General features: G+C 40.2%; 1 protein-coding gene across 1 annotated transcript in view; it reads right to left on the reverse strand.

The window, feature by feature from the left end:
* The window catches only part of CNTRL (centriolin), a 73,464-nt gene that overhangs the window by 21,518 nt on the left and 32,010 nt on the right, over positions 1–19,936 (reverse strand). The window contains exons 15-26 of the mRNA XM_054584462.1: positions 17,480–17,656; positions 14,599–14,733; positions 11,470–11,615; positions 10,680–10,887; positions 10,011–10,190; positions 7,636–7,815; positions 6,764–6,880; positions 6,331–6,475; positions 5,725–5,873; positions 3,917–4,064; positions 2,554–2,867; positions 837–1,042 (exon numbers count right to left, since the gene is read on the reverse strand). Of these exons, the coding sequence (XP_054440437.1) occupies positions 837–1,042; positions 2,554–2,867; positions 3,917–4,064; positions 5,725–5,873; positions 6,331–6,475; positions 6,764–6,880; positions 7,636–7,815; positions 10,011–10,190; positions 10,680–10,887; positions 11,470–11,615; positions 14,599–14,733; positions 17,480–17,656 (2,105 nt within the window). The remainder of the gene's footprint in view (positions 1–836; positions 1,043–2,553; positions 2,868–3,916; positions 4,065–5,724; positions 5,874–6,330; positions 6,476–6,763; positions 6,881–7,635; positions 7,816–10,010; positions 10,191–10,679; positions 10,888–11,469; positions 11,616–14,598; positions 14,734–17,479; positions 17,657–19,936) is intronic.

Consider the following 19,936-nt stretch of genomic DNA (forward strand, 5'->3'; position numbering starts at 1 on the left):
CTCTGAGATGAGAAAGACATTGTGTAAGAGGGGCTCTCTGCCCTTCATCTTAAAAGACAGACTAGAGTTAGGTAGGAGAGTAAGGAAACCACTTCAGGCAAAGGACAGTAGGTGCAACAGTGGAGAGGCAGAAGTAACGAGGTGCATGGGGAAACCAGAGCAAAGTACTGAGAGCCAGAACACTGTAGGAGAGCAGGATAAAAAAGGCAGGCGGGGTTCCGATCTTGGGGGATGGGTATTTTCTGATGGGACTAAGACTCACATAGGAGAGAGGCAGAGTGAGATTTGTAGTCAAGTCAGTGGACAGGAGTTCGGACTAGACAGAAAAGGCCAGTGCGGAAGCTACTGCAAACGCCTAAGCTGAGACTGATTAAATGCCAGTGCAGTGCATACGAAAGGAGGAGACCAGTGTGCGAGCTCTTTGAGTAGAGCCAGTAGAATTGAGAGACTAGCTAGATGCCTGAGGGAGTGAGGGAAAGGGAGATGCTGATGACACCTGGCATGTTCTCAGTCAGAGTAACTGCGGAGGGGGAATGGCTGTACCATTCTCCATAAGGGACAGCCAATTTGGATTACTGCCAAAGAGAATTTAGGCTTACACTGTCCAATATGGTAATCACCATGTGGTTATTAAATTAACTTAAATCCTATTCCTCGGTTCCATTAGCCACATTTCAAGTGCTCAATAGCCACATGTGGCTACTGCTTTGAACAGTTCAGGTCCAGAACATTTTCAAGATCATAGGAAGTTCTATTGGACAACACTGACTTATATTATCTTAATGAATAAATGTTATATTCATCTGAATTATAAAAATGAAATGGCTAATAATTACTTTCGTTGTTGATGCTTCTGGATGGTTCTATGTAATTCTTCTACTTCATGTTCTAAATCTTTCTTCTCTTGCAAAAGAACATCAATATTATGATGTAGTTCTTCCATTTCTTTCTCAGACTGCCGCTTGGAAACTCTCATCCGCTGTTCCCATTTCTTTGACTTTAAATGCTGCATTATGTCTTCTAATCTAGAAACTTCACTCTCCTAAAAAAAGGAAAAAATGAAAATACTGAACCATCACATGATGTTCTCCCTTTTTCCTGCCAAAACCTGAAATTAACTGTGATTGAAAAGGTTATGTTTGACTTGAAAATGATGGTAGTTTTTAAGGCTTTCATATAAAAAGAAAAATTAAGTCAATTTTTTCACACACCATAGATGAAATGGGTGGATTAATAAAGCTTTTAACTTTTCCATCAGTCCAGCTATCGTTGATAAACATTCACCAAGTACCTGTTGTGGACAATCTCTGCCTCCAGAGCCCAGCATCTAGAAGAAGAGACACACAGAGAGGTCTCTCCCTTCCCTGGGCACATGGAAGGGAAGTTTGGTGAGAAGACTGACCAGAGGAAGAGGTGCTCTGCCTGGGTTTTGAAGAATAACTGAAATGGAAAAGACCTAAGCTGAAGAGATAACATGTGCAAGGACAGGGAGGTATAAAATTATGCCTGGAAAACTACAGAAACAACTGGGTACAACCGAAGGGTAAAAGAAGCAACTTAAAGAGATTATCAAATGCTGAACCAAAAGAACTGCTATAAATTCAATGTGCACTGGAAAACTGCAAGACAATAGGAACGACTATCATTTTTCACCACATAAGTACTTCCAGTCTCTCTGAAACTAGTCTGACCAATTATAATGGGACTGGGGACTAGTGGCTGACACCTGGGCGTCTTAGTTCTTCACCTTATCAATCTGCTATGAAGAAAAGGGAAAAACAAAGAGCTCCAGGTGTCTTGAGTTAGAAGGAGGAGCTCTTGTAAAATACATTTTTTTCTTTTAGAACCAAAAAGTTATAAAGTAAGCTAATGATTAGGAAATAATCATTTCTTGAAATCTAAACTAAAAAATAATATGAAATACAGTAAAACACAGTTAAGGCAACTTAACTTAGTGCCTACAAAGAAATGTCCAGTCATACTATTTAAAAATATTTGCAAAACCACAGGAGAATGGTTGTAACATTAAGTGGGAAAAACAGATACAGAATTGTGTGTACAGTAAGAACAAAACTGTGAAAAGACAGAAAAATCAATAAATCCCACCATCCAGAGATAATTCCCATCAAAACCTTGCTGTGCACTGCTCATACTTGTGTGTACACATGTGCATGTGTATGCATATACACATATATATTCATGTGTGTCTACAAGTATAGTCACCAGTACACGAATATACCTATCCAAACACATTAATGTAGTACTCATCAGTAGAAAAACATGTAAGTTTTCTAAAAATGGTTACTTTCTGGACTAAAAGCATCTTGTTATATAATGAGTTAAACCAGGTTTATAGACAGGTCTGGTACCCTTACTCCTGTCAGGACAGCGCTGTAGTAAGAAAATGACTGCTCAGTTCTAAACATTAGCCTTACAAACGCAACTTTGGGGATGTAGTCCATTGATAAATAGGCCAACTCGCTAAGTGTACATAACCTCGGTCAGTCTCCCAGGGAAGCAGTGTGGATAGGGTCTTAATGTCTTGCCACTTACTAAGCTGTGGTGTTCCGGGACATTGCAATGCAGCACGCCTACAGGGATGAGGGGGATGGAGAAGTTCGGGGGCGGAGGTCCATAAACGATGGGGACCCCAGCAGGAGGCGGGCCATAAACAATGGTGCCAGGGCTGAGAGGCTGGCTATTGTTGGGCAAGGGAGGAGGTGGTGCGTACAGGGCCATGCCCTGAGGCACGGGAGAACCATCGGGAAACACGGTGTACATCATGTATCCTGGAGGAGGTACAAATGGGCGGTCCTCTTGGTCATCCAGCTCGCTCTCTTCTGGGCTTTCTCCTCCACTGTCGGCATCTTCAAAGAAATAAACAGAAGAGTGTTTTACTTGCCATGTCTTACCCGGTAAACAAATTTAGCAGAAAACAGCGGCATGTAGGCCAGATACTAGAAATGTGAGAATAAAATTCCATATAAAAGGACAAAAGCAGTTTTGAAAAGCAGATCAAAACAAGGATTCAAATTATTTTCAATGGCGGGTACTTGAGTTTTTCTTATGCCTATTTGTTGTTTCCCCCCACCCCCATCTTCAATTGTTCATTTGCTTATTCAGCAATCATTTGTGTGCCTGCTTCGTGCAACGTAAAAGACCAACAGCAATGTGCTGTGAGATCCCACAGCTCTCAGCATATACCACCACACACAGCACTTTTTAAGGTGCTGGTTTACTTATCTCCCCTACAAGCAGGAACTATGCTTATCACTGATGACCGGGAACCTAGCACACAGCAGGCACTCAATAAATAGGTCCTGAATGAACAAATTCTCAGAAGGTGATATTCCCATTTTAAAGATTTATAATTTCAGAGTAGCTAAATAATGGGCCTAGGATCACACAGCTCCTCAGTGAAAGAACCAGGATTTATCCCAGTTCTGACTCTTTCCCATGAAGCTTTAGGAGACAGACCTCAAACGCTTCATTTTAGCCAAGCAAATTAATGCCACGATACAAGAACGTGAGCTACCATATGCCACCAGCACAGGCAAAGAAATGGCTCCGTCTGCCTGGGTGAGGCAGGGCACAGGAAGGCTGCATAAAAGGAGTGGTGTCTGAGGACCTGGAGGAGTGGAAATAGGTTTGGGAGAGGAAGGAAGAAAAAGGACATTCCAAACAGAGGGCTTAAAACATGGAGGTCTGAGGACCATGGCAGTTGCATATGGCCGACGTGCAGCAGAGTGACCGGAGGTGAGACAAAGGACAAGAGGTCAATGGCCAAGACCAAATCACAAAGAGCCTTGCAGAGCAAGCTAAGGAGTTTGGGCTGTGTCCTGTGGATTTCAGGGAACCTATAAAACGTAATTAGACAGGCGAGAGAAATGCAACCACCTTATACGACCTAACTTACCTCTCTTTGAAAACGATTTATGTAACCCACTCCTGATGGGAGAATAGACCCAGTATCCTGAGGCAGGTGGTTTTCTAATGGGAGTTGAGGCTGTGTACTTCAGGCCAACACCAGAGTCCTTGGTGGCCTGCGAACTGTGGCTAGAAACCTAAACAAATGACAGCAGAGCACACTATTACCAATGAAAAGGCGGACTTGGAGAAATGTCAAAGTCTGGAGCAAAACTGAGAAAAATGTCAAAGTCTAAAGTGAAGTTAAGGAAAAACTTGTTTTTATATACTTCTCATTTTCACAGACAGAAGTGAGATGTGATTACATGGTCATATAAAAGGCATGGATGTCAGCCTCTCTATCCCAGCACTCATCTCTCCTGGTGGTTTTTCTTTTGCCTTGTCTTTGATAGCCCAACAACTGAGGCAAAGGACACCAGTGAACTTTCAAGGGACTCTGGGGCTATTAGTCTCCTGCAGCCCTCGGAGCCTGGCATGGCTTTAAAGGGCTACTCTCCCTCTTCTCCCCGGTTGCAGGCCTATCCTCCAAACCCTCGCCCACCCCGCTTCCCCCTCCAGCCCTGGCTGGGCCAAGGATGGTGGCTTCCTTTAGGTTCCCGGGAAGAGAACCTCAGGTTCTGCTCTTCGGGGTTCTGCGTCTACAAAGCCCTGGGATCCTGGCATGTCACACTGCTTCTTCCTGGCTGTCGCTTATCAGCTCTATCTGGCAAGATGTCACCCAGTCCTCTGCTTTGGATGAGGGCTCCTCCAGTCCTCTCCTCACTCCCCATACTCAGGTCTCAAGCCCTGACCATTCTGTCTCCTGAACATCCCTCAGTGCCATCGTTTCTGCTCTCGCTCCACTGCTCTAGCTCTGGCTTCTTCTATCCTTCACCAGAATGAGTTCAAATGGCCTCACACAGAGTTCGGCCGCTGTTAATCTACCCTCCATATTCAGCCCAATTATTCTCCCTAAACTACAGCTCTGATCATATTATTATATACAATCTCAGTTTCACAAATCTTACATAATTAAGTGCAAGAATTTTTGAGGCTCTTTTTAAAAAAGCATGACCCTAATCTATTTTTCCAGCTTCACCTTTCATGGTTCCCATCCAACCCTCCAGCCCCACAGGCTGGCTGCCCTGGCTAAACCAACTCCTTTGTTCCATAAAAGGCGTTCCCTCCCTCCTAAAAACCCCTCTCTTGAGGGTTGCTAAGTGTCGACTTCACGATTCTGCTTATGAAGGCTTCCTTCCTGAACTCCCCACAAAATGAATCCTTAACACCTTTCTGCAACTAGAGCACAGAGGTCGAGTCTGCGGTCACAGGCATGTCACTGTTGTGTAATTAGTTTGTAATTACATGTCTTCTCTGCCAGCTCGTGAGCTTTTGGAGAGCAGCGGCTCTCTCATTCATCGCAGTACCCACCATTGCCCAGCACAAGATTTTAGTAAGCACTGAATGGATGTTGGTTAAAACGAAATGAAATCCAGGTGCCTGTTTTTGTCTTTGAGTGTCAACACAATTCTATACCAATTTTTCAACAGGCTTCCTGGGCTTACGTCACCTTATTCCCTTATAGGATCCTCATTCAGAGACCCCAAAATATACCGCCTAAGCATGAAAGGGCAATTGCTACCTTCCTTGGGAAGGCCCTATTTTCACCTCAAATATTAACAACACTTAAGAACTTCAATGCATGGTTTAGCTTAGATATGTGTTCTCCACACCTGTTCACAAATTTGGGGAAGAAAACACTGTCACACTTTCATCAAGAAAACTCAGTATATATTCCCAGCACCACAGACTTCCTACTTTTGACGATGATGGTGGAGGCATAAAGTACCAATAGCCTCGTCTTTTGAAAGGATCTGCCATGCTGCTGATGTAATCATTCTGGTAAGAAACTTCACGTCGAAGTTCAGCAATTTCTTCCAGAACATTTTCAAAGCTTCCTTTGTTATCTGTAAAGGAAAGCTATAAAGTTGGCTATGAAATCATCTGCTTCCTTTCTCTCTCGAAATACAGAAGTGATCCCACGAGAGTCAATGACTTTTATCAGTACCTCAAAGCAGACTTCCGACCTGCCATTTGGTAATGAGATTTTGCTAACACTTAAAGAAGTGTTCACTTATAAAGTAAGCCAGACGAAGAAAATAAACAGACTTGTAAACATTATTTCTTTTGAAAATACAAAAACTGCTCTCTTGTCTCTTTGTAATCAAATCCCTTAATACTGTACTTACATAAAATGTTTAATTCTTTGCTTTTCTTTAGTAAGCTAACTATCACAGCTGTATAAATCAAACATGGAACTGATCTGTAACAGTTAAATAAATATGCTAAAGGTCAAAAACAAACAAAATGTTTTGATTTTAGAACAACTGCAAGACACTACAAAAATCAAACCCAATATTTTACCAGGGCCGGTGAGGTCCAGCAGATTGCGCAGCCTGGCAATCTCTGTCCTTTGCCTCTCCATGGTCTCATTCAGCTTCTCGATTTCTAGCACCTGTGAGTTTGCTCCTCTAGTGCCTGTATCTGCTTTGTCCACTTCCATGCGAAACTATTCAGAAATCACATACACAAAGTTGGCAATGAGTGTTCTTTCCCAGATGCACTTATCCTTGCCACTTAATTCTAATTCTGTAATTTTTATTTAGACTTTACTAATGAGGAGACCGTATTTCTCCTTATAATTAAACTGCACTGTCCCTGGCACACGTAGAAAATAAAGCACTGACTGACCAGTGACTGCACTTCAAAATTCTTTGAGATGTCACCTACAGCCATCAGTCTTTTAGGAACTGACAAGGATCCACTCAGGAGGAGGTTCCAGGGTACCAGCACTGACCTGCTCTTCTTTATCCCTGAGAAGATTCTGCAGGAGTTCGATCTCTGCTTCCGCTCGGGTCAGATCCCTGGCTGCCTGTGCTGCCTTTCTGCTGAACCTCTCCGTTTCCTGCAACTCCTACGGGGTCAGAGGTATGAGAAAGGCACTGCTGCTGTCACAGGTTGTCTTCTTCATTTTTCCCTTCCTCCCAGATTGATTGCTCTTTCATCAGATCGCCTGCCTGGCTATCCCAGGTACATGTGATGCCAAGTCCCACCTTCTCCTGTGCTGTTCCCATCACCTGGCAGCCTGCTCCTCCCCTCTATGGGGCCAAGTGAGCAGGCTGCTGCATCAGAAAAAGCGAGGGCTAATTTCTTCTTCAATGTTCTACAGTCTCGCACGACTGGTGTCTCTCTGGACTCTCCTCATGAGATTCTCTCCTATGATCTGCTCTCTTAATCTCATTAGCATTTGAATCCTATTAAAGACTGTAACAGACATTATCTCACTCAGGAGTCATAACAGCTCTATGAGGAAACTTATTAATCACCTGACTGCCCAAGATGAAAAGTTTGAGATTCAGAAGGATTACATGGCAAGCCTTTAGGACCTTTGTTTAGTCTTAAAGACGGCCATCCCCCTAAGCAGAACCCTACATTTTAAGGTAGGGATGGTATGTTTCCTTTGGTGGTTCCTTTCAGGACTCAACAGAGTACAGGACCCATGGAAAGGCTGTGATGGGAGAAATACAACCTTCAGGTCAGAAGGGAAGCAGACAAGTTTACAGTGGTTTATAAAATAGCCGAAGTCTATAGGAAGATCAACAATACAAGTTGTTATGTTTTCGACAGCAGCAGCACTGGTGTAAACTTGCTCTGTACATGGGGACTTACCGCTGCGCGCTCCTGGTTAATTTTCATAACAGTTCCATGAAGGGACTTAAGCTGGTCTTTAGCAATGGTGAGCTCAGCTGTGGCTAGCTTATCAGAGGCAGCCACAGCTTTCTTGAGTTTCTTTAATTCTTTATCTAAACCAAGGAACTGCTCCTGAGATTTGGCATCTTCAAGTTTCTTCTAAAATAAAAGAAACATTAAAGATATAGATCATTTGGTAGCAATGAATTAATACTTAAACTCCCATGGGGGCAGGGCCTCTATTCACAGCTACATGCCCCATGCCTGGAACCATACCTGGTACACAGAAGGTGCTCCATAAATATCTGCTAGGTGAATGAATAAATAAAATCATCTCAAAACTGTATGATAAACTTAGAATGAAATCAGTTTTCTTAGTCAAGAATCTTAGTGATCATAAATTCATTCCTTCATTCATTGGAAAAAACATTCCTTGGTACCATCACCAAGTAATAGACCAGCCGCCTGGAATCAGAGTCAGGCAGTAGGCATATGGTGGCAAACAAAAAAGACTTGGCTGCTGTCCTCAAGGAGCTTAGGAGAGACAGATATTAAACAAATACATAGACAAATGTAACTAAAATTGTGCTTAGTGCTATCAAGGGGCAGAACAAAGTACTATTTGAGAGGACGGCAAGGGAAACTCAGATTGGTGGGAAGGCGGCAGTCAGGGAGAAGAGGGGAAGAACATGGTCCAGGAGAGGGAATGGCATGGACGAAGGCCAGGAGGGAAGACGGAACTTGGCATTTTTGATGAACTGGAAGAAGGAGCATAATGAGAAAAGGAGAGAACTAAATAGAGGCCATTGTGTAGGGCTTCCATGCTTAAGAATTTTGGTCTTTTTACAAAAAAGAACAGGAGCTACTAGAGATGGGGGAAGACATGGATGGAACTGACAAGAGCCAATTCACTTTTCTGAAAGGTCATGAGCAGAAGTGGGAGACCTGTCAGGTAGTCACAGCAGTTGTCCAGAAGAGAGATGATGGCTTGATGAGGGTGGTGGCACTGGAGAACGAAGTACATACATTCCAGGTATATTTTAGGAATGCTCAATAAGACTTGGGGACTGATGGGTTCACAGTAAAGTATGAAGCAAGTCATTCAGCTGAGGCTGGGAGACAGAAGAGGGAAGGTGCAGGAGTGAGAAGATGCGAAACAATAGAACACAGGAGAATGAGCTTACTAGAAAAAAGGGTAAGGTTTCCCATTTGGGGCTGGTGACCAAGAGTTTACAGTGATACTACTATGTCTCAAAGGGTGATTTTTTTTTCCCCTCCAGGAATATTCAGCATGTCTGCAAGTCCAGAGAAAGCAAATAGCTGCAGTCTTATCCGAGAAGACAGGATATTTGCAAAAATGCCGATAGTGGTAAACTACAGAATTTAAGTTGGCCAAGGAAGAAGATAAACACAGGAAGGTTTAACAAATAGAAAAAACCAGGGCTAATGCACTGAAATTCTCAGTAAGGTTGAAAAACTGTCAGGATAGGGGTGCTGGTAAGATACGAGTTATGATGAGAGTGTGATGCTTCAGTTTGTGATTACGGTGGCGGGTGCAATTTGGACAGGGTCTAGGATCTGACGATGGGAATACATGGTTAGGTGGGACTGAGAAGTTCAAAGATAGGCCAGGGTGTTAGAAAGATGAATACTACTTGGCCGTAAAAAAAAGAAAAATTTTACCTTTTGCAGCAGCACAGATGGACCTGGAGAACATTATGCTAAGTGAAATAAGCTAGTCAGAGAAAGACAAATACCAAATGATTTCACTCACATGTGGAATCTAATGAAAAACTGAACAAACAAGCAAAACAGAGACAAACTCATAGATAGAGAGCAGGCTGACAGCTATGGTGGGTGAACGGGGTTTAAGGGGTGGAGGGATAGAGCAAAAAGCACTCGTGGACGTGGAAAACAGTGTGGTGATTGCAGGGGGGAGAGTTGTATAAGGGGGATAAATGGTAATGAAAAAAATATAATTAAAAAAAAGAAAAAAGAAAGATGAAGAGTTTAGATGTAATTCCACACAGATGTATCCAACTGGCAAGGGGTTTTGAAGACGGCAAACTCATTCCACCAATAGCATTTACATACCACCTAGCCAGCTCTAAAGTCACTCCTTACATTCCCAATTCTCTTGTTTGCATCTATCATGGCCCTTGTCTCTCTACCCTTGTCCCAGGCCCTTGATTCTATGACATGCATCCAGGTTTCTCTTAGGTCAGGTTCACTTCTGGGCCAGCAATGCAGCCAGAGGTGACTGGGGGTCACATCCCTTCTCAGCTGGCCTGGTCACTGGGGAACAAGACCAGGCAGCAGGGACTCATGCGTCCCACTTTCCTAGTCTTCCCCACCTTTTTCTCTAACTCTCGGAGTTGGGCCAGAATTCTCTCCTTCTCTTCATCAGCTTCCTGAAGTTGGAGATCTGTAAGGCCCTGGATTTCCTCCATACTTTTTAGATTTTCTTGTAAATAGCGGATTTCATTCTCCAACTGCTGGATCCTTTCTTCATGTTGCCTCTTATCCAAATTAATCTGTGAGGAAATGGGAGTTTCAAAGATATTTTTAAGCAAAATATCTTTTAAGCAAAGTAAAAACTTTTTAGAGAGTTACATTTCATTTTACTACAGAGTGTAATGAAATTTTGTATTCGAGTTACTGGGGGTGGTTTTCTCTTGAATATTCTCTAGGATCACTTTAATGTTTGTCTCAATAAAATAATTACATCAAGAGAAATCCAACTCTGGCACCATACTGCACTTTAGCAATGCAGCGTTATTTACTCACATATTAAGAAACATGTTTCCCTTGCTTCCAGGACAAGGAAAACACAGTGTCACAAAGAAGCCTGACTTTGACATCAGTACCCATATTCAGTGTTGAATTTTAGTCACTTCCAACTTGACATGCTTTGAATAAAAATAACATTCATACTGTAACAAGATAGGGAGCATTGTAATTTGTGGAAAAATGTGAATATTTGCCAAACAGTTCCCTCCAGCTGCCTCATGCCCTTTCCTTACTCTTGCTTCAAGTGCTCTCTCACAGGCCTGTCTGAACTCTTCTTGTCCATTTGCCAGTTTCTCTTGTTGCAGAGCCATTTCTTCTTGGAGTTTTTTCTCTCTCACTTGTGCTTCCTTTCTTTCCCACTGGGAGCATACAAGGATTTCACTGAATTGTTTCTGCAAGTCAGCGAGACATTTCCCTATGACATCTGAAGGACTATGGATTCTGGTAAGGGGGGAAAAAGATGGTATAATTGTGACATTATATTTTGATGCTGGATGGTGGGTACAAATATGCTGGTAACATGAATGCAGGCATAAAAAGAGTTGTATGGAATGGGACTGGTGTCAATCCACAGCAACTTACTTAGCATCTCCTAAGTACAAACCACTGTTTTATCAAATGACTCTTAGTTACTCTGAAAACACAGGCTAACAACGTTTGCTCAAAGAACAAATGCCCATTTCATATATTTAAGTTATCTTTTGATATTTGCGTTCTATTTAAAATGTGTAATGTGTCTCTACTTCCTAAGCATGTGCAATGAACTTTCTAGAGGTACTCTTAAAACCTTTGTGTTTTAAATTAAATAATACCAAAAAGTATAAAAGATTTAATGTTTAAAAAAAAATCAGTGACAGACAACTTGAATTAAGCAATCTTGTGTCTCAACCATGGAAATATGATAAAGGAAAACCTTACAAAAGAAATTAGAGAAATCAGCCATTTTACTCAGAAAGGTGAGATTCATCTCTGACCCTCACAACTGGGCCCACCGTATACTTGGAGGTCTCGATTTTCCATTACCTCATTTCCCCTGCTCCTGATTTCAATTTTCTCCGTAGCTCATCCACGCGAACTGCCACTTCTTCTGGACGAATCAAACCATCAACCACATGGTTAAGGTGATTCTGGAAATCTTTAAGTTGCTGTTTTAACAGGTTATTGTCATCCTATGAAGGGTGTAAAATGAGGAGGTAAAAGTTAGCAAAACAGAAGTTAAAACTAGACCCACATATACATATACAGCCTGTATTACTTGTCATATAGTAATTTTATTAAACAGCCTTTACTAACTACTTAAACCCTTTCCACTTGGGCTGGCAATATCTTACTCTACTGATCAACTTAAATTCACAAAAGACACAACCAGGTATTACCTTTCCTGATGAGATGCATAAAAGAAGTTCCTACGAATACTACCTATGAGTGTCCTCTGGCCAAAAACTAACTTGAATCTAAATAAGCCTCCATATGTGACATAATCAATACCATGGGGATACAAACAGCAAAATCTAGAATATGGAATACTCTACAGGACAAAGACTTTGTTTTCTTTAACACATAACAAATTTTTCAAAAGAGAAATTCTAGAGTCTGAGAGTTGAGAATCGAGTCAACCAAATGGAATGTGTGTACCTTATTTGGATCCTGATTCCAACAAAACACTTTTAAAGATTTTATAATTTGAATACTGATAAGGTAGTCGATGATATTAGGGAACTATAATTTTAGGTATAACAATGATATCCATGTTTATGCTTTTTTAAAGCCCTCATTTTTTGGAGATACCTAGAGGAGTAGAGTATTCACAGAAAAAGTAAGATGTTTTGGATGCACTTCAAAATAATTCAGTGTCAGGGGCAGAGTGCGGGGGCATTGTAAGTGAGGGGAGGTCGGCCCTAACTGTGAAGACGGGTGGCATATACATGAGGGTCCATTTTGTCAACAGTGTTTTATTTTTGTATATGCTTGTGAATGTCCGTAATTCAAAGTTAAAAAGACAAAAACACTTTTCCGTAACAGAAGATCCATCTGTCAATCAACTTAAAAATAGAACATTTTAAAGTTGAAGCTTCTCTAATAGCTTATAATTCTTTAAGGGAGATTTATTATCTATTTATCATGTCACTATCAACAAGCTAAAAAATATATCTACACCTCAGAATGAAATTCACACAATGGCCCTTTCAAGTAAAAGGAAACTGCTAGTATTTCCCTAAATTGTAAAGAAAAATAGTTCTATACCCTAAATTATTAACTGCATTCCCCTGAATATCTACCCGAGTAGTTAATTTACTTCAAACTCTAACAGTATGAACTAAAATAGAGAATTCAGAATTGCAATGAAGGCGTTAGTGCCTATCCTATCTAAAGTCGTCTCTGCGAACTGTCCTTGCCAGATGTCCTGCCGGTAGCTATGTTTATACTACACTCTCTCCAAAAGCTGAACCAAGATCCAGCAGAGCAGGTCTGTATAAGAGCTGGACCTATGAAGACATGTCAGCTCAGGGCTGAGATCCATGTTGGACTCAATACAATGCCCAGAGAGACAGAGAACTAAGAGGGCTGTGAAGTCCCTGAAAGATCAAGCAGCTCTTGTTTCTGGCAAGTTGTCTCCTTTCCTAGGTAGTGTTAGGAGGTTTCAATTCACTGAAACTAAATGATTTCTCACAAGACAAGTGAGGAGTTTAACTTGTACTCTGTAGTAGGTTAGTAGGCTAAATAACCAGAGGACCAAGCTAAGATAGTTTCACAGCATGGGCCAGCATTCTGGAAAGCTGACTTCGGTTTCTACTTTGGAGAAGGCTCCTAAAGAATATATTTTAGCCCTGGCTGGTGCAACTGAGTGGACTGAATATCGGCCTGTGAACCAAAGCATTGCCAGTTTGATTCCCAGTCAGGGCGCATGCCTGGGTTGCAGGCCAGGTGCCCAGCAGGAAGCATGTGAAAGGCAACCACATACTCATGTTTCTCTTCCTCGCTTTCTCCCTCCCTTCCCCTCTCTAAAAGTAAATAAATAAAGCCTTAAAAAAATAACATATTTTAGATGTATGAGATTTTCCTTAAAATATTCCAGAAAAAAAAGTGAGCTAACTGAAACAGAATGGCAGAATGCTGAGAATTGTTAAAGCTGAATCAATAAAAGGTCATAAGACTATTCTTTTTTATAATTATTTGAAATTTTCCATAGTAAAAATAAAAATAATAATCAAATAAACACCCAGTACACACACAACTCATACAAAAATGGAAAAGATATACATCTTTTATATTTGCTTCAGAAGCTGAACTGATAGAAGTAAAATTAAATTCTAGGTTTTCAGATTTCTTTAAACTTTGAGGAAATAATATTCAAGGCATTGGAGGAAGAGAGAGAATTTGGGTGAGCTTAGTCAGATTTGTCACAAACTTCCCTGCATGACTTTCTGGAAGCTGTTCCCAGACCACAGCAACTCTCCCCTTTACTTCTGGTGAAGTGTAAGAGTTGTCACCTCAGTCAGCCAAGCGGGCACTGACCTCACAGATTTAGAAACTGAGTATTGATCCAGCTACTTGTTTTTTCAGACATCTGTCCTTTTTGAGAGAGTTTCCTTATCTGGAAAATCCAGACTCCCTGCTTCTCCTTCAGTTTCTTGGTCACATTATTGTGACAATCGCTATAAAAATACGTGGCCAAAGAAAACCCCCACCAATATAAAATGACTGCATTTTTAATAGCATCCTTTCTGAGGGATTATAAAACTGTTTATAGTTAAGAAGTTCTACTGTGACCCACTCTAGTTAAATTCCTGGATAGATAGTTCAGCGGACAAAGAAGGAAGCAATCTGACAACTTTAGCACAGTCTGGTGACATGTGCTTCTAGGAGAAATGCAAGGTACCGCTTTCGCCCATGAGTTTACACAGTATTCTGTTTACTATTGTCACTGCCTCCCTCTCTTTGCACCATAATAACATTAAGGATACACATTTTAGTAAAAAATGGACTCACAAGGGAACAGAGGCTCTGATACCATCCCACTCAAAATTTCTTTTTTCTAAAAATTCAAGTTGCTTAATACATGTTAGAGCAGATGGACAAGTTGCTAACTGAAGGTGTCAACATCTTTGAGTGTCCCATGTAAGAATATATTATGAATCAACAAGTCTCTACCTGTAGCTGTTTAAGTTGTGCGCGGAGTTCACTATTTTCTTGGTCCTTTTCTTCTGAGAACTGGGCTTTTCCGAGGGCATTCTTGAGGGCTTGCTTTTCCTTCTCAAGTTCTGCTTGAAGGGCTAATTGTTCTAACTATTGCCATAGAAAGCAATAATATGAAACCACAAACACAAAATAGCAATAACTTATGATAACAAAAGGCAAAAAGAAATGTATATACAATGCTGTCCCTTGCTAGCTATGGTTTTATGACAACTCAATTTTATGTTTGTACTCCCAACTTTAAAGGTCCAAAGTAATTTTTTTCACCTGCCTCCTTAAACTATTAATACTTAAAGAAAAGAAACTATCAAAATCAGCTCAGTTCAGATACACCAAATCAGAATTTCCAGGGGTGGGTTCCAGTACCTCCCTTCAAAAGCTCTGTGACTAATCCAACAATTACTGCTCTCCTTTCCCTTAGACCAATATTTCTCAAACTGTGGTCCTCAAATACCTGCATCAAAATCACTTGGTGTGCCTGTTGAAAATGCCTAAGCCTAGGCTCATCTCATAGACCAGAATATCTTGATAGACCAGAATATCTAGGGTGGGGCCCAGGAATCTGGATTGCCAAGACTCACAAGTGATTTCTTATAACTAAAGTGTACTAATCTGAGACCTGTAGATACCAAAGAGAGATCCGTTATGCTCCATACTGCCAATGCGTGGTTTGAAGACCAATCCTGGCACTCTTAATGCCAAGGAAGGGAGTGACCGCTTCAATACCAAGTAAATCTGTGAAAAGGCCAGGCTGTTTTATATATAAAAATATAAGTATAAATTTTATATATAAAAATATTATCTTATATATTAAGTATATATGTTTTATATATATAAAAAAGTGCACATATATATATTTTTAATCCTCATCCAAGGATATGTTTTATTGATTTTTTTAGGGAGAGAGGAAGGGAGGGAGAGAAGGAGGGAGAGAGAGAGAAAGAAACACTGATGTGAAAGAGGAACATCAATCTCCTGGAAGTTCCCTGACCAGGGATTGGATCCACAACCTAGGTATGTTCCCTTACTGGGGACTGAACTCCTGACCTTTTGGTCTACATGATAATGTTCCAACCAACTGAGCCACCCAGCTAGGGCCAGGCTGTTGTATTGCTGTCAAGACTTATAAGAAAAAAAAAGGACAATGGAAGTACAAAGGACAGTGAATTTCAAGCTAAGGGCTGGCTTAAAACTAAAAAAAAGAAATTGATTTGAAAGTATATAACATCTAGAAATTATAAACTTTGTGTACTATTATTTAAAAATATGTATTTACTGTTATTTTAATTGTTTTCCCCCAATCTCCTATTTTCTGCACTCTGATCATATCAACTATAATTTTGTAAAACTTGCTAGTCTTGAAAAACATAATCCTGATAATTGGCAAGTGGTCGTTTGATATCTGATAAGTAAAGGAATACAAAGGCAATTACTGTAATAAGCCAGACCTATTTTTATTCCCATTTCTAATCATCTGAATGCTTTTTTACATGAACTCCTGGTATCCAAACTATCTTATTTTACTTTCATCCAATTAGAACATATTGACCCTCCTCATGTTCCAGCCCCTGAGGAAACAGAAACAGACACATACAATTTGGGCATTTGCTATGCTCTGAGTCTAGTGGGAAAGAAGGACAATATGAACAAATGATCACCATACACATGATAAAATGCTTTGACTGAGCACAAGGTTATTGGAAAACCAAAGCAGAGTCCTAAGCCCAGATTTTTAGCAGGCAGGTGGAGAAAGTCAGGGTGGACCTCCTAGAGGAAGATGCAGCCCATTTGGCTAATAGCTTAACAAAACTGTATTTCTTTCATTTTTCTTTTATTGACCTTTTAGAGAGAGGAAGGGGTGGGGGACATCGACCTGTCGTTCCACCTATCCATGCATTCACTGGTTGATTCTTGTAAGTGTCCTAACAAGGGCTCAAACCCGCAGCCTTGGCCATCAGGACAATAACCAACTGTATTTTCAATCTGGTAAACAATATACGATAACCGGCCTCTGTCTGCCTCTTCGCCTTTATCTCCCGCCTTCTTTCTCTACTGCTCTCCTTGCTCCTGGTATGCTGGAGGCATATGTGGACGTTCAGCACTTTAAACACGCTATGCTCTTTCTTGTCACCTCTATGCCTGCAACATGCACCCTTTTTACCCCTTACCGTTCCCTCCCACTCCTTACGCATGGCCGACTCCTACTCATCCTTCAAGTCTTGGCTGAACCATCATTTCTGTGGGGCAGTCTTCCCTGACCACCCCCTGCCAACCACAGAACCCCGTGCCTTTCTTTCTCCCACCCCTGTTCCACCTCCTGGACCGTCAGCTTCAGAAGTGACCATGTCTATGCCATTTTCTGCAACATTCACATGTGGCCCTCAATGGCTAATCAATACGTATTTACTGGATGAATAACTATTTCTCTAATTTACAAATATAATTTAAATGAGTGGATATTTCATTCAACCAAAATGCAAGGTAACAAAATAAAATTTAACATCAACTTAAAGGTCTCTTAAAGTTGTTTTGAGAAAGACTAGAATTTATTGAATACCAACTCCTAGATGCTTTCATGAAAAAGCATGAAAAGCATCTTCCCTTATCCTCATCATTTTACAAATGAGGAGGCATTTGTTAGAGACTCAGCCACGAAGTGATTTAAACTTGTTCACACAGGGGTAGTATTTGAACTTGGAACGTCTGACTCCAAAAGACATGCTCTTTCCATTACTCTACATACGTTATATTAAAAAGTGTTTAATCTTATATTATACTAAAGATTGCTAAGGCTGCAGGTTACTTGGTTTCTAGATGGCTTTATGCTCTTCCTTACCTGGCTGAGCCTTGTTAGTTTTTCCAAGTCTTCCTTGAGCTGGTTGGCTTCAGCATCCCGTAGTTTTAGCTGAGCCTCTAGCTCAACCTCGTAGGCACTGAGGTCTCCCTGGGTCTGCTGCAGAGATGCATTCACCTCATGCTGCTCCTGGAGGGCGCTTTCTAGCTCTGCAAGCTCCTGGAAGGGTTCAGGACATGTTTAACTACAAAACCCTCACTGTGCTGCTGAGGCATCTGCAAATCATTATAAGTAACCTGAGCACAACAAATCAATTGCTGGCCAGCCTGGCACAGAAAGTGTTCATTAGCAAAATCATGAAGACACATGCTGTGCATATCCAGGCTGGAAAGCAAAACTCTGACTAAATGTAGCCAGAAAAATCAGTAAGCTCCCAACATGTCTTCCAAAGTGTGATATTTTACATGTGCCTAAACAGGTAAGAAGAAAAAAAGAGAGGAGAATAAAATTTAAAACCTATTTGGAATAAATGTTTTCACACTCATTATTTCATGCATCTTCATAATTACTGTGTAAGACAAGATATTATTCCCATTTCACAGATGAGGAGAATGAACAGCTAAGTAAATGGCATGGGGCTGTGTAGTTAAAAAACGATACAGTCAGAATATGAACTGAGATATCTGACTTCAAAGGCCATCCTCTTTCTAGTAAACCACAGTAGGTCCACTTACCAAAGGAACAAAATGGGATGAGTACTCTCTAATATTAAGGATGACAGAATAACTTAAATGAGTGCTAACAAGAATATAAGTACATACTGATTAGCATACCTCAGTTCTGAGTCATTTCTGCCCATCTATTTGTTATAACTAAACATTACGGCCTGCATCTATTTATTTGGGACCTTAAAGAATTAGATCAAACTATTCTGGATTAAAGAGGCGGATCCTACAATGAGAACTTCTATAGAAGAATTTCTTGAGGGGTGGCCCCAAAAGCATCAGGCAATCTGAATCATTTGGGTTACTTGTTTGAAATGCAGACTCCATATATAATCAACAAAGGATTAGTATCCATAATATATAAAAAATTCCTATAAATCTTTAAGAAAAAGACAATCCAGTAGAAAAATGCACAAAGAATATGAATAGGGAATTCACCGAAGGGGAACACTGAATGGCAAACAAATGAAAGGTGTTCAACCTCTCCAGTAATCAGGGGGAAATGAAGTTAAAATAAGACACTATTTTATATGAAGCTTAGAAGAACAAGTTAAACATATCACGAAGAAACAATCAGACAAATCCATAATGTAGGACACTCTACAGGACTACCGCCTGGACTCCACACACACGTACACACACACACTATAAGACATTCGAAGAACAAGTTAAACATATCATGAAGAAACAATCAGACAAATCCATAATGTAGGACATTCTACAGGACTACCGCCTGGACTCCACACAGACACACACACACACATGCTATAAGACATTCCTGACACAGTTGGGAAAATTTGAATATAGTTCAGATATTAGATGACATTATGAAATTATAGTTAATTTTTCTAGGTATAATAATGGTATCATAGTGATGTAGGGAAAAATGTCCTTATTTTTAAGATATGTGCACTGAAAGTATGATGTTATGATATCTGCAACTTTTAAATGACTTAGCCAAAAAAAAAACAACAAAAAACCCGACACAACAACAGAGCAAAACATTTGTTGATTCTAGGAGAGCACACAGATGGTCAGTAAACTCTTCTTTCAACTTTCCTATAAGTTTTAAAATTTTCATATAAAAAATTCCCATTTCAAACTTGGCAGATTGGCAAAAACCAAGTCTGACAAAATGTTAAATTTCCTGAATTTGATCATTATTCTGTGTTTATGTGTCAAAATGTCTTTGATCTTGGGAAACACATGCTGAAATATGTAAAAGCCATGGAGTAACATGTCTAAAACTTATTCTCAAATGGTTAGGAAAAATTATATAAAATAATATAAAAATTATATATATATGCAAGATAAAGCAAATGTGGCAAAATATTAATTGGTAACCCTGAATGAGAGGTGTAGTGCAATAAGTTGGAAATTATTTCAAAATAAAAGCTTAAAAAAATAAAATAAAAGTTGGATAACACTAAGCTGTTGGCAAGGATGTATGCTGTAATGGTAGCCCTCACATTGCTGGTGGAAGCAGAAATTGACAAAATCACTACGAACAATAATTTGACAATATCTTGTGAAGCTGGAGAGGCAGACAGTCTCTGACTCACAGCTCCACTCTGAATGTAGTTCTCATACTCGAGATGTATACAAGAATGTTACTTTCAACATTTATTATAGCAAAAGACTGAAAACTACCCAGACGTCTCCCAAGAGGAGAATAAGTAAGCAATAAATTTGTGATATGTATATACAATGGGATGTTATATATATCAATAAAAATAAAGTAGAGCTACATAATTCAATATGCATAATTATAAAA

Source organism: Pteronotus mesoamericanus, unplaced genomic scaffold (genome assembly GCF_021234165.1).
Source record: "Pteronotus mesoamericanus isolate MK-2021 breed Mesoamerican mustached bat unplaced genomic scaffold, CSHL_Meso_final contig_78, whole genome shotgun sequence".
In the NCBI taxonomy this organism is placed as follows: Eukaryota; Metazoa; Chordata; class Mammalia; order Chiroptera; family Mormoopidae; genus Pteronotus; species Pteronotus mesoamericanus.